Raw genomic sequence first — 12,415 nt, forward strand, 5'->3', positions numbered from 1 at the left:
GACAAATCCGCACGGAACAGCACCTCGTGCCGCCCCTGCCTCAGAAACCGAGGCAGACAATAGCAGCAGGAGCTTCAGCCTGGCCCACGTGGGGAGGAGCCGCCCACAGGCAGCGCCTGGGGAAGAGAGGCAGCCAGGTGAGGTGGGCGCCCCGCGCTCAGCCAGGGCCTGAACACACGGCGGCCTTAGCCCAGCGTCCCGCGCGCGGCCCCTAAGGCTGTGATTGGACCGACACGGCCGCCCCCTAGCGCATACGCCCCGCGCGGCGCCTGGTCCTATTTCCTGCGTGCCCCCTTCGCCCCGCCCCCGCCTGCAGGAACGTCATTGCGTCGCGACTCCCCCCCTTCCAACCCCCTTTCACTTTTCCTGCGAGTCCCACACCGCCGGCGCGGCGGCTGCCTGGTGACCTGGCCGCTGGCAGGTGCGCGCGCGCGGCCTGCCCTGGCCGCCAGAGGGAGCCCTGCAGCCCCGGGGCCTGTCTGGGAGCGAGTGTCTCGTCCCCGCAGGGCCATGTCCCGGCCCAGCAGTGTGTCCCCCCGGCCGCCCAGCAGCGCCCTGTCTGGCGGGGGCCCGGCCGCCGCCTCCGGCTCGGGCAGCGGCCGGGCCAGGGGGCTGAAGGACATCCGCATCGACGAGGAGGTGAAGATCGCGGTGAACATCGCCCTGGAGCGGTTCCGCTACGGGGACCAGAGAGGTGACCGCGGGTCGGGATGATGTGGAGGCTCCTGGGAGGGAGTCGGTGGGTGAGGCTCTGGGGGCCGAGGGGGCTTCTGGGTGAGCAGAGAGATCTGTCTGTCTGGGGCGGGGGGTGATCTCGACAGGGAGTGTGGGGAGGGGTTGCCGGGAGGTAGGGCTTGGGTTGGGGGGTGGTGACCTGGGCAAGGGGGTGTGGTGGGGGAGTGCAGGGTTTGGGTTGTGTGTGTGTGTGTGTGACCTAGGCAAGAGGTGTGGGGGAGGGCTTGGATTGGGTTGGGGGGTGATCTGAGGGGGGGAAGACAGGACAGGACATGGGGAGGGGGGATGTTATACTGTTGCCCCATTCTGGTGGCAGAAGCTCTCTGAGGGCACCATGGGGATCTTGGTTTGGGAAGCAGGTAGAATCATTCCAGCATTGACAGGAATACCTGTTGAGATGAATTTAGGGTGATGGGGCTGGCAGCATGTCATGTCTGAGCTATAATATTCATGGCTAGAACATATCTTGAGTGCTGGTACTTCATGTGTGTTTGCTGCCCTATTCTGTTTGAGGTTCCATGGAGGCTTAGTGCATCTTGTATCCCCTATTAGTTGTGAGCTGTAGCCCAACATAATGAGCTCCTATACCACCCCAGTCCTCTAATTGCCCAAGTGCCATATTGGCCAAAATATTCAAGGGTGAATGGGGGACATGACTCCCTGGCACTTGTACCCCTGAGATCTGACACTGGGCCTGGCAAATGATTGCAGTTGCCTGAAAAAGCTAGGAACCATTATATGTGTTAGAAAGATAGTTCTACTTTGCTAGTGAGAAGTACAGGTTTGCCTCCTCTCTTGGGAGAAGATAAATGAAACTAATTTGTTTGGAGGTTTAGAGATCTCTGCTCACTAGTTTTTGGTGAGATTGCTTGTTTTGGCATGGAAATAAGCAAATATTTCTCATTTTATTTGAAATAGGGAAGAAGTAACATGCTGATTATGTTGTGTTAAATCTTCTAATTTTTTAAATTTTTTTCTAGAAATGGAATTTCCTTCTTCTTTGACTAGTACTGAAAGAGCATTTATTCACCGACTGAGTCAGTCTCTTGGTCTGATTTCTAAAAGTAAAGGGTAAGTTAATGTGAGATTAGTTGTGTTAATTACTAAAAATGAAAGTCCATATATCTCTTTAAAAGGCCATATATACATTTCCAATATTTCTTGTAATTTGACTGAGGGCCAGATCATTCAGGAGGGTTTAGTAGGGAAGAGATATTGGGGTTCCTTGCAGGGTTCTTTGAGCACTATTTCTCTGGTTGAAGGAATTTGGGGCCTATACCGTTTGGGAAGCCTTGTCCCCTCTGTACCTTATGGATCTGTGAAATTGACAAAGAAAGAACTCTCTTTCCACACAGTGCCAGGAGTCATTCTGCTCTGAACTGTATTGCCTCCTGACCAAGATTCTGCATGGGATCTGGGAGCTTGGTAAGGAACAATATCATCGAGAGCAGCATCTCCCTTACTCCTAGACATTTGTGAGAACATCTTTACAGAGTAATGGAGGAAAGGGGTTGGATGGTACTGCAGGGATGGGTTTACTCCCCAAGTCGCTCTGCATTTCAGCCTTCTAAGTAGAAAAGGGGAAATCCTCATACAGAGGGCCCCTTTCATGCTGAGATAAACAGAAGATGATCAAGGCCCAAAAGTTGTAGGGTCACACAGCGGAAGAGGAAACAGATCACAGTCTATATAAGGGACATACAAATCTGGACTTGCTGATAGATCAGTTGGGGAAGCATCCTAAGAAATGTTTTGCTCAAACTCAGTCTTTTTCTTCTTTGATTCTTGAGATAACTTCTGAAGGGGTACTATCAAGGTTCAAAAGCCTGATTATGATCGCTGACATAATAGCAGGTCTTTGAGTCAGAATCATAAAACCAGGTTGACTTTTTGCTTAGGCATTCTGTTGGATCTCTTAAGTTAATAGTGTGCTGGATGCTTCTCTTATTCTGTGGGTTTTTTTGTGGTATTTAGTATATTATTAGACTTTTTTTGTAGGTCACCTTAATATAATTTAGGAGTTAATTGTCAAAAGATTTGTATGTATAGGTAAAATAGTTACTACCTAGCGAAATGAAAAATTTTTCTTTCTTTTTTTTTTTTTTTTCCTTCAGAAAAGGAGCAAACAGATATTTAACCATAAAAAAGAAAGATGGATCAGAATTGGCTCATACAGTAATGGCCTGTAGTTTGACCCCCAATACAAAACATGCTATTAGGAGCCTAATTCAGAGATTTCCTGTGACCAATAAAGAACGCACTGAACTTCTACCAAAAACAGAACGAGGAAATGTGTTTGCTGTTGAAGCTGGTATGTGCAGTATAATCTGATAAGAGTTTGTGAATTCATACTGTTAGACAATAACATGCTTTTCATTTTCTCATTCCATGCTATACTATTGACTTCTTCCTATTAGGAAGCTTATATTTGTATTATATTAATTGTATTCCGGCTCTAGACATGGTCCGTAACCTAAAGAGTTTACAATTCAGACTTCTTAAATCTCCACTAAATGAGAGAACTAGTTCAAATATACATTTGAAAAATTATCGTATGCTAGAACACTGACCTTTTAACAGGATTATTACTTGAACAGGTATTCAGGTATGAGGGCTTAATTGTATTTTTGTATAGGAGGTTTGATCTAGTGCACAGAAAACTCTACTTCATTTGACATTACATATTTTATGATGGTTCTAAATACTGCTACACATCTCTTTTTCTTGAGGTTGTATTATAATAAGGTTAACAAGACTAGAATTTTGTGTGGTTGGGAGCCATTGTTTAATACCCGTGTGGCAGTGCTTTTTGAAGAAGGGTGTATAGGATTTGATATAGTAGTGTACAAACAGTAAGTCTATTTACCTATCCAGCCTGCTTAGCCAATTATTTGCTCCTGTCCAGCTCAGTCTGTTAGCCTGTGTCAAGTAGAAGTAGCAATAAAGGACTCAAGTTTGTATTGAATTTGCATCTTCTGACTTTTTCATGGTGTAAAGGTGTTTCTTGATAGTTAGATTTGACATTCTCAGTAAGCTTATACTAAAACTGCTTGAATTGATGTTTTGCAAGAAGCATAAAAACCTACCTACAATTTATTTTAGAATTTATTTTTAGTTTATTCAATAGTGATGAACATAAATAGTTTGGTTTTTAGGTAGTTTAACATTAGACTCTTGCAGAATAGCCTCTTATGCTAAAGATTTTTAGGATTCTTGCATGTTTATGGTATGTGCTAGTGTTAAATACGTTGGTATGTACACCGTGTATTTAGAAGTATAGACTTAGCAAAATCAGTGTACCTTATTCCAAATTAGACACATGTCTAAGGGTATGTTTACACTGCAATTAGACCCCACAGCAGGTACATGCCTGCTGACTTGGGCTTGCTGGGGTTCTTAACTGCAGTATAGATTCCCAGCTGGGACTGCAGCCTGAGCTCTGGGATCCTCTCAGGGTTCTAGAGTCTGGGCTGCAGCCCAAACCTGGAAGTCTACACTGCAGTTAAGCAGTGCTGCAGCCCTAACACCATGAGCCTGAGTCAGCTGGCCAGGGTTTATAACTCTTCTGTAGACATACCCTGTCTGCAGGATTGGGGGCTAATTTAAACATGGATACAATGAATGTGGCCAACAATCATTAGGAAAGGAGTGGGAGAAGAAGCACATGGGTTACAATATGATTATACATTAACTCATAGAAGGCATGTATGCATCATGGTGGAGTAGTTTAAAAAATCGTTAGTCATTTATTATTTTAATATATGATAACTTCTCTAGGAACTGTGGAAGAAATGGGTCTGCAGGAGAGACTTAAGGCCAGCATGGTAGCCTCACAGGTCAGCTTCTTTAAGTCAGTTGCCACCTCTCCTTAGATGCCTAGATGTGGTGCTTTTAAATATAATGGACTGTTCCCTTTCCCTATAGGGCTGAGTCTGATGTTTTCACAGCACTTGTAGCCTTTCCCAACTTTGGCAGTGAGATATTGGGAAGGTTAATCTTTTTATTCTTTCAGAAATACCTTTTGTTAAACAACAGAATGTCTTCCACCTGTGTTCTAGAATGTGTTCATTTGTCACTTTAAATATCTTATTGCACTAACATGGAAACGTGGTATTTTGTTAAAATAGAGGTTTCTAAAATGAAGTCAGTGTTCAGTTTTGCATTGAATTCTTGCGTTTTGGAGGACACCTTTGGTGCCATGTCATTAATTCTGTCTTGTCTTAGAGAACAGAGAAATGAGTAAGACAAGTGGGCGACTTAACAATGGCATCCCTCAGATTCCTGTGAAAAGGGGGGAATCTGAATTTGATTCCTTCAGGCAATCTCTACCAGTTTTTGAAAAACATGAAGAAATTGTCAGAATTATTAAAGAAAATAAAGTTGTTCTGATTGTGGGAGAAACTGGATCTGGAAAAACTACTCAGGTATGTCTTTTTGCTTAATGAAATTGAAAGGACAGAATTAGTTCTTTATACTGTTGGACTAACCATATGTGTTTTATCTGTGTGTCAATATGAAATCCTAAAACATTATTTATTTAAATGGGATCTCTTCGTATTACTCTGTTAGCTTTTCTTTGGCCTGTTAGTGGAAAGATTCTCTGTTAAATCACATTTTCTGTCTCCTTCTGCAACTGAAATATTTGACAGAAATCAGGTGCTTATATTAAATAGCTATGCTTCTGTGCTTCTCACATCTTTCTAATAACAATATAGTTACTGACTTTTTCAGACAATGTAAAGTGCATTTTAAAATGTTTTATTTATTTCATTTTTTTTCTCCTTACATCCTAATAAACTTTCCTGAGTAGGTCAGACTGAAACCCATTGTAATAAAGGTGAAGACAATACAAAAACAGGGTAAATTACTAACCAAATAGCCTAGTCTGAGAAATAGAAAATTTTGAAGTGATCAGAAGTTTTGAAGAGCGTTTAGGACAAAATCACCAGTCCTGTTATTCAAAGACCTCAATCATGCAAGCTGATCCACATGAGTGAACTCCTGCCTTTGTATGGAGCTCCACTGACTTCAGTGTGTCCATCTGGATCAACTTGCAGAATCAAGGCCTAAGGACACACTCTTACTACAGAATACTTTGGGCCCTTAGTTGTAAATTAACAAAAATGCAAATTGTCATGGTGGAGACACAAACTGAAGGTCAGCTGCTGGTTACTGGACTAGTGAATGGGGGAATCTCTAGACATGATATGTCTTTTTTTGGTGAGGCTTTTGTTACAGTCCTATATGATGTTCTCATATAGGACAGAGTGGTTATCAGTGGTTTGCTGTCAGACAGGGAGGACATATCTAGTGGGGTCCCGCAAGAGTTTGGTACTATTTAGGGCTGTCAGGCGATTTAAAAAATTAATCGCGATCCATTGCATGATTTAAACAATAATAGAATTCCATTTATTTGAATATTTTTGGATGTTTTCTACATTTTCAAATGTATTGATTTCAATTACAGAAATCAATTATGTATTCAACACAGAATACGTGTACAGTGCTCACTTTATATTTATTTTTGATTACAAATATTTGCACTGTAATAAACAAAAGAAATAGTATTTTTCAATTAACCTAATAGAAGTACTGTAGTGCAATCTCTTTATCATGAAAGTTGAACTTACTTTTTGCACATAATTCTACGTTTGTAACTGCATTCAAAAATAAAACAATGTAAAACTTTAGAGCCTACAAATCCACTCAGTCCTACTTCAACCAATTGCTCAGACAAAAAAGTTTGGCTACAATTTGCAGAAGATAATGCTGCTCGCTTCTTGTTGACAATTTCCCCTGAAAGTGAGAACAGGCATTCGCATGGCATGGTTGTAACCAGCGTTGCAAAATATTTACATGCCAGATGTGCTAAACATTCATATGTCCCTTCATGCTTCAACCACCCTGATGATAACGATCCAGAGCAGACCGACGCATGTTCATTTTCATCATCTGAGTCAGATGCCACCAGCAGAAACTTGATTTGCTTTTTTGATAGTTCGGGTTCTGTGGTTTCCGCATCTGAGTGTTGCTCTTTTAAGACTTCTGAAAGCATGCCCCACAACTCGTTCCTCTCAGATTTTGGAAGGCACTTCCAATTCTTAAACCTTGGCTCGAGTGCTGTAGCTATTTTTAGAAATCTCACATTAGTACCTTTTTTGTGTTTTGTCAAATCTGCTGTGAAAGTGTTCTCAGAATGAACAACATGTGCTGAGTCATCATCCGAGACTGCAATAACATGAAATATATGGCAGAATGCGGGTAAAACAGAACAGGGGACATACAATTCTCCCCCAAGGAGTTCAGTCACAAATTGAATGAACACATTTTTTTAACAAGCATCATCAGCATGGAAGTATGCCCTCTGGAATGGTGGCCGAAGCATGAAGGGGCGTATGAATGGTTAGCATATCTGGCACGTAAATACCTTGCAACACCGGCTACAAATGTGCCATGTGGATGCCTGTTCTCACTGTCAAGTAATGTTGTAAATGAGCAGGCAGCAGTATCTCCCATAAATGTAAACAAACTTGTTTGTCTTAATGATTGGCTGAACAAAAAGTAGGACTGAGTGGACTTGTAGGCTCTAAAGTTTTCCATTGTTTTGTTTTTGAGTGCAGTTATGTAACAAAAAAAACCCTACATTTGTAAGTTATACTTTCACTCTAAAGAGATTGCACTACAGTACTTGTATGAGGTGAATTGAAAAATACCATTTCTTTTATAATTTTTATAGTTCAAATATTTGTAATTAAAAATAATAATATAAAGTGAGCACTGTACACTTTGTATTCTGTGTTGTAATAGAAATCAATATATTTGAAAATGTAGAAAAAATCCAAAATATTTAATAAATTTCAATTGGTATTCTATTGTTTAATAGTGCGATTAATTGTGATTAATTTTTTTGAGTTAATCGTGTGAGTTAACTGCGATTAATCAACAGCCCTAGTACTATTCAATAGAGTGGAGAGTATGCTTATAAAATTTGTGGATGACACCAACCTGGGACTGGTTGTTAGCCCTTTGGAAAATGGGATTAGAATTCAAAATGACCTTTACAGATTAGAAAATTGCTCTGAAATGAACAAGATGAAATTCAGTGAAGACGAGTGAAGTACTTCACTTAGGAAGGAAAAAATCAAATGCACAACTACAAAATGGGGAATAACTGGCTAGGTGTTCGCAAAAAGAAAAGGAGTACTTGTGGCACCTTAGAGACTAACCAATTTATTTGAGCATGAGCTTTCGTGAGCTACAGCTCACTTCATCGGATGCATACCACCATGGTGAAGTGAAGCTGTAGCTCACGAAAGCTCATGCTCAAATGAATTGGTTAGTCTCTAAGGTGCCACAAGTACTCCTTTTCTTTTTGCAAATACAGACTAACACAGCTGTTACTCTGAAACCTGGCTAGGTGTTAGTACTGCTGAAAAGGATATGGGCAGGGATCACAAAATCGAACGAGTCAACAATGCAATGCAGTTGTGAAAAAAGGTTCGTATCATTTTGGGGTGCATTAACAGGACTGTCAGACAGGGGAGGTAATTGTTCCATTCTGCTCGGCTTGGTTGGGCCTCAGCTGAAGTACTATTTCCAGGTTTGGGCACCACATTTTAGGAAAGGTGTAGACATACTAGTTGAGTGTCCACGGGGACGGGAGGATGAGGGGAGGGTAACAAAATGACAAAAGGGTTAGAAAACCTGACCTATGAGGAAAGGTTTTAAAAAATCTGAGCACGTTAAGTCTTCAGATATATTAAGGGCTGTTATAAAGAGAATGGTGATCAAGTGTTATCCAGGTCTACTGAAGGTAGGACAAGAAGTAATAGGCTTACTCTGCAGCAAGGGAGATTTAGGTTAGATATTAGGAAAAACTTCATAAGTGTAAGGATAGTTAAGGTCTGGAATAGGCTTTCAAGGGAGGCTGTGGAATCCTTGTCAATGGAGATTTTTAAGAACAGGTTAGACAAACAGCCGTCAAAGATGGTCTAAAGTATACTTTATCCTGGGGGGCGGGGACTGGATCTCTCCAGGCACGTTCCAGGCCTACACTTTTTGTATTGTAGTCTATGGCCCCTGCATTATGTGCTGTGTTTTTAACACAATGAAATGACCTAAGAACACAGGGCCAAATCCTGCTTACTTTGTGCACATGGGATATTCCAATGCAAGATTAAGGGAGCACGATTTATCCCAGAAAAGTCAACAATTCTTGGTTTTATTTTTTTTTGCTTTTGGCTCAACCCATCCTGATTTAGAGGGGAAGTGAAAGTGGCAATTAAGAAATAGTTGACATATGCACACATACAGAAAAGTTGATAGAAATGACTGCGAATTACAGTTAGGAAATGCAGACAAGTGGTAAGAAAGGGATCAGTGGCCAGTAGGGTTAAGGACAATAAGAAATAATTATTTAAATATATTAGAAACAAACAAAACCTGACAGTTGCATAAATTGAATACTAGATGAGGATGGTAAAATTGTCAGCCATGATGTAGAAAGGGCAGATGTATTCAGTAAATATTTGTTTTCTGTTTTTGGCATTTATTTTGATTCTAAATAATGAATAATGACTGTAGAGTTCTCTGAAACTCTACCATGAGTACATCAGACTTTTCCTAAAAGTTGTCATGACAAAATTGCAGTGTTGCTATTTCTCTTTTAAGAGAAATTGTAATGTTCTTTTATATATTTGGTTAGAAGTTTGACATCATTAAAATTTTGTTAGATCATCCTGTGTACCAATGCTCCTGATCTCAAGTGAGTATAGTTTATGTAATCACTGTTTTGGGTCAGGAACTTGAGAAAACAGCATCTGAAATGTTTCAAATTCTCTCTCAAACAGACTAGAGCCCAAAATAACTTCATCTACTTAAAATCAAATTGAAAGGTGCCTGTTCTGTTTCCCTGACTTTGTCAGTAATAGCCCATTATGGGTCTATTAAACACTCCTAGAAAAAATTCTTTTTGGCTTTGGATGCCTTCTTCCTGCATCAGGAGCCAGCTCTGCCCTCTGCTATGAATCCAAGAGGGATTTCTCATTTGGCAACAGCAGGAGGAGCAGTCTCAGCAGAGCCTAAGAAAGGCTAGTAGGTAGGAGGAGGGAAAAGAAAGATCAAACACTTCAGCACCCAAAACCTTGCAGTGATGCGGGTTGGCATCTAGGATAAGAAGCTTTGTCCTTTCCTCTCAATAATAAACAACAGAGAGGGAGAGAGCAGACAGCCACGAGCTTCTAAACCTCGCACCACTTGTCTATTTCTGTAGTGATTTATGGTGATTTGCCTCTTTCCTGCTGAGTACCAGCATTAAACAGCCAAAATACCCTAAAATGAATAATGAGCTATTACAAACTGAATCTCCCTCTCTTCTGTATAAAATGAGTCAATGCAAACTGCTTTATTCAGTGGTGCTGCTCAGTTATATATTTTGTTTGCTAAGGTAGGAAAGTTGCAATGCTATCAAACTAAAAAACAAACCCACTTTCTTCTAGATTCCTCAATTCCTTCTTGATGACTGTTACAAAAATGGAATTCCATGTCGCATATTTTGCACTCAACCAAGACGTTTGGCAGCTATTGCTGTGGCTGAAAGGGTTGCCGCAGAAAGAAGAGAAAAGATTGGCCAGACAATTGGCTATCAGATCCGATTAGAAAGCAGGTATAAATAATATTACTTAATTATGTTTAACAAAAAAACCCCCAAGTTGTATGAACGTATCTAACTCTTTGAAGAAAAATTAAATTTTAAGTTTCTCAGGGCAGGTAGTGTTCATCTCATGTCATTTAAACAACATGCTTATCTGTGATGCAGCATAATAAATGATCAAAGAAACACAGATAGTTGGCTACACTGTGTGAAGTATAATATATGAAGTTCCATCTCATCAGATGTCTATGAAAGTGCAAAAAACAGAATTTTGCTTGCATAGACTTCTGGGTAGGGGAATAAAAATCTCTGCTGACACAAAACTTTAGCCTTAGTTTGATCTGGAAATAGATAATTTGAGGAAATGTGGATCTAAGTTTTTCCTCAAGCACAAAATCCCAATCCATTTCAGTGAAAATAAAAAGGTTTATTTTTATTCATTATTTGTATAGTTCTAAAAGTCTTCAGAGCTCTGAAGACATGGCTAGTAAGATAGGGCCTTGTTCTAAACAATTTAACGTAATACACGCTAAATAGTGTTTAAAAGTGTAGACAATAGGAAGAAACAAAAATTAGTTGAGCCCTTGCCTGTTTTTTTTGTAAATGTTTTGTTTGTTTTTTATTTTAATTTGTTCATTAGCTAACCCTTTCCAGCAGGAGGTTTATCAGACTGTTGGGAGACCTGTGTTTTTTAAAGTGGGGGGAAAAGAGTGGTTGGATGCATGGTGAACTGAGGATGGAGGGGTTGGGGGTTTCCAGGCATATGGTGCCATTCAGAAGGTGGTGTGGGGACAAGTAGGAGGAGGACACTAAAGTCTTGGCTAATTATGCAGCTTCAGTAGAGTGGAGGTGCTAAGGTGAGTGCAGAAGGTGACAAAAGCAGAGGAATGAAGGAGCTAGGTGGCCTTGAAGGTGAATACAGAGGCGTACATTTGATGGAGAAAGTCACAGGAAGCTGGTGAAGGGTTTTGAAGAGGGGCTAAAGATTATGAAAGTGTCCAGTAAAATGGATGATTTACTTGATTTGCTGGAAATGGCCCAACTTAATGATCACTTTAGATAAGCTATTACCAGCAGGAGAGTGAGTTTGTGTGTGTATGGGGGTGGGGGGGTGAGAAAACCTGGATTTGTGCTGGAAATGGCCCACCTTGATTATCATGCACATTGTAGGGAGAGTGGTCACTTTTGATAAGCTGTTACTAGCAGGAGAGTGAGTTTGTGTGTGGGGTTTTCGGAGGGGGGTGAGGGAGTGAGAGAACCTGGATTTGTGCTGGAAATGACCCACCTTGATTATCATACACATTGTGAAGAGAGTGGTCACTTTGGATGGGCTATTACCAGCAGGAGAGTGAGTTTGTGTGTGGGGGGGTGGAGGGTGAGAAAACCTGGATTTGTGCTGGAAATGGCCCAACTTGATGATCACTTTAGATAAGCTATTACCAGCAGGACAGTGGGGTGGGAGGGGGTATTGTTTCATGGTCTCTGTGTGTATATAATGTCTACTGCAGTTTCCACGGTATGCATCCAATGAAGTGAGCTGTAGCTCACGAAAGCTCATGCTCAAATAAATTGGTTAGTCTCTAAGGTGCCACAAGTACTCCTTTTCTTTTTGCAAAGACAGACTAACACGGCTGTTACTCTGAAACCTGTCATTACTTGCAGTAGCGTTTTGACAGTCTGAAGTGGGCCGGGGCAAGATGAGTGTCTGTCTGGCAGGCCAGAGAAGAGGAGGTTGCAGTAGCGGAGGAGAGGAATACTTAGTTTATGTAGGATTTGGTGGCAGTGGTGGACAGGAGCAGGTGTTTTCCTAGGCAATATCTCCTAAAAGAACTAACAGGATTCTAGAAGGAGCTTGAATGGGAGAGAGACAGGGAGGATAGTGGAATTTCCAACAGTAATTGACAAGGGGAGAAGAACAACGGAGCATTTGGGAGGGAAAGTAGTTTATTTTTTTAGTCCTGTTAAACATTATATGACGGGGCTACCCAAGGAAGAGAAGCTGGACAGGCAGTCATAGATGTTAATCTG

The 12,415-nt window shown here is 41.2% G+C and overlaps 1 protein-coding gene across 5 annotated transcripts in view; it reads left to right on the forward strand.

The window, feature by feature from the left end:
- The first annotated feature begins 345 nt into the window (after positions 1-345).
- YTHDC2 (YTH N6-methyladenosine RNA binding protein C2) overlaps positions 346-12,415 on the forward strand; it is a 51,321-nt gene continuing 39,251 nt past the window's right edge. For 3 of the 5 annotated variants that reach the window (XM_073344721.1, XM_073344722.1, XM_073344725.1), the window contains exons 1-5: positions 346-694; positions 1,716-1,806; positions 2,850-3,046; positions 4,960-5,159; positions 10,233-10,399. In XM_073344721.1, the coding sequence (XP_073200822.1) occupies positions 511-694; positions 1,716-1,806; positions 2,850-3,046; positions 4,960-5,159; positions 10,233-10,399 (839 nt within the window). In that variant the 5' untranslated portion in view covers positions 346-510. Of the gene's footprint in view, positions 695-1,715; positions 1,807-2,090; positions 2,161-2,849; positions 3,047-4,959; positions 5,160-10,232; positions 10,400-12,415 lie in introns of those variants that run through there. The other 2 variants (XM_073344724.2, XM_073344726.1) reach the window with 2 other exon arrangements.

Source organism: Lepidochelys kempii, chromosome 5 (genome assembly GCF_965140285.1).
Source record: "Lepidochelys kempii isolate rLepKem1 chromosome 5, rLepKem1.hap1, whole genome shotgun sequence".
NCBI classification, from domain to species: domain Eukaryota; kingdom Metazoa; phylum Chordata; order Testudines; family Cheloniidae; genus Lepidochelys; species Lepidochelys kempii.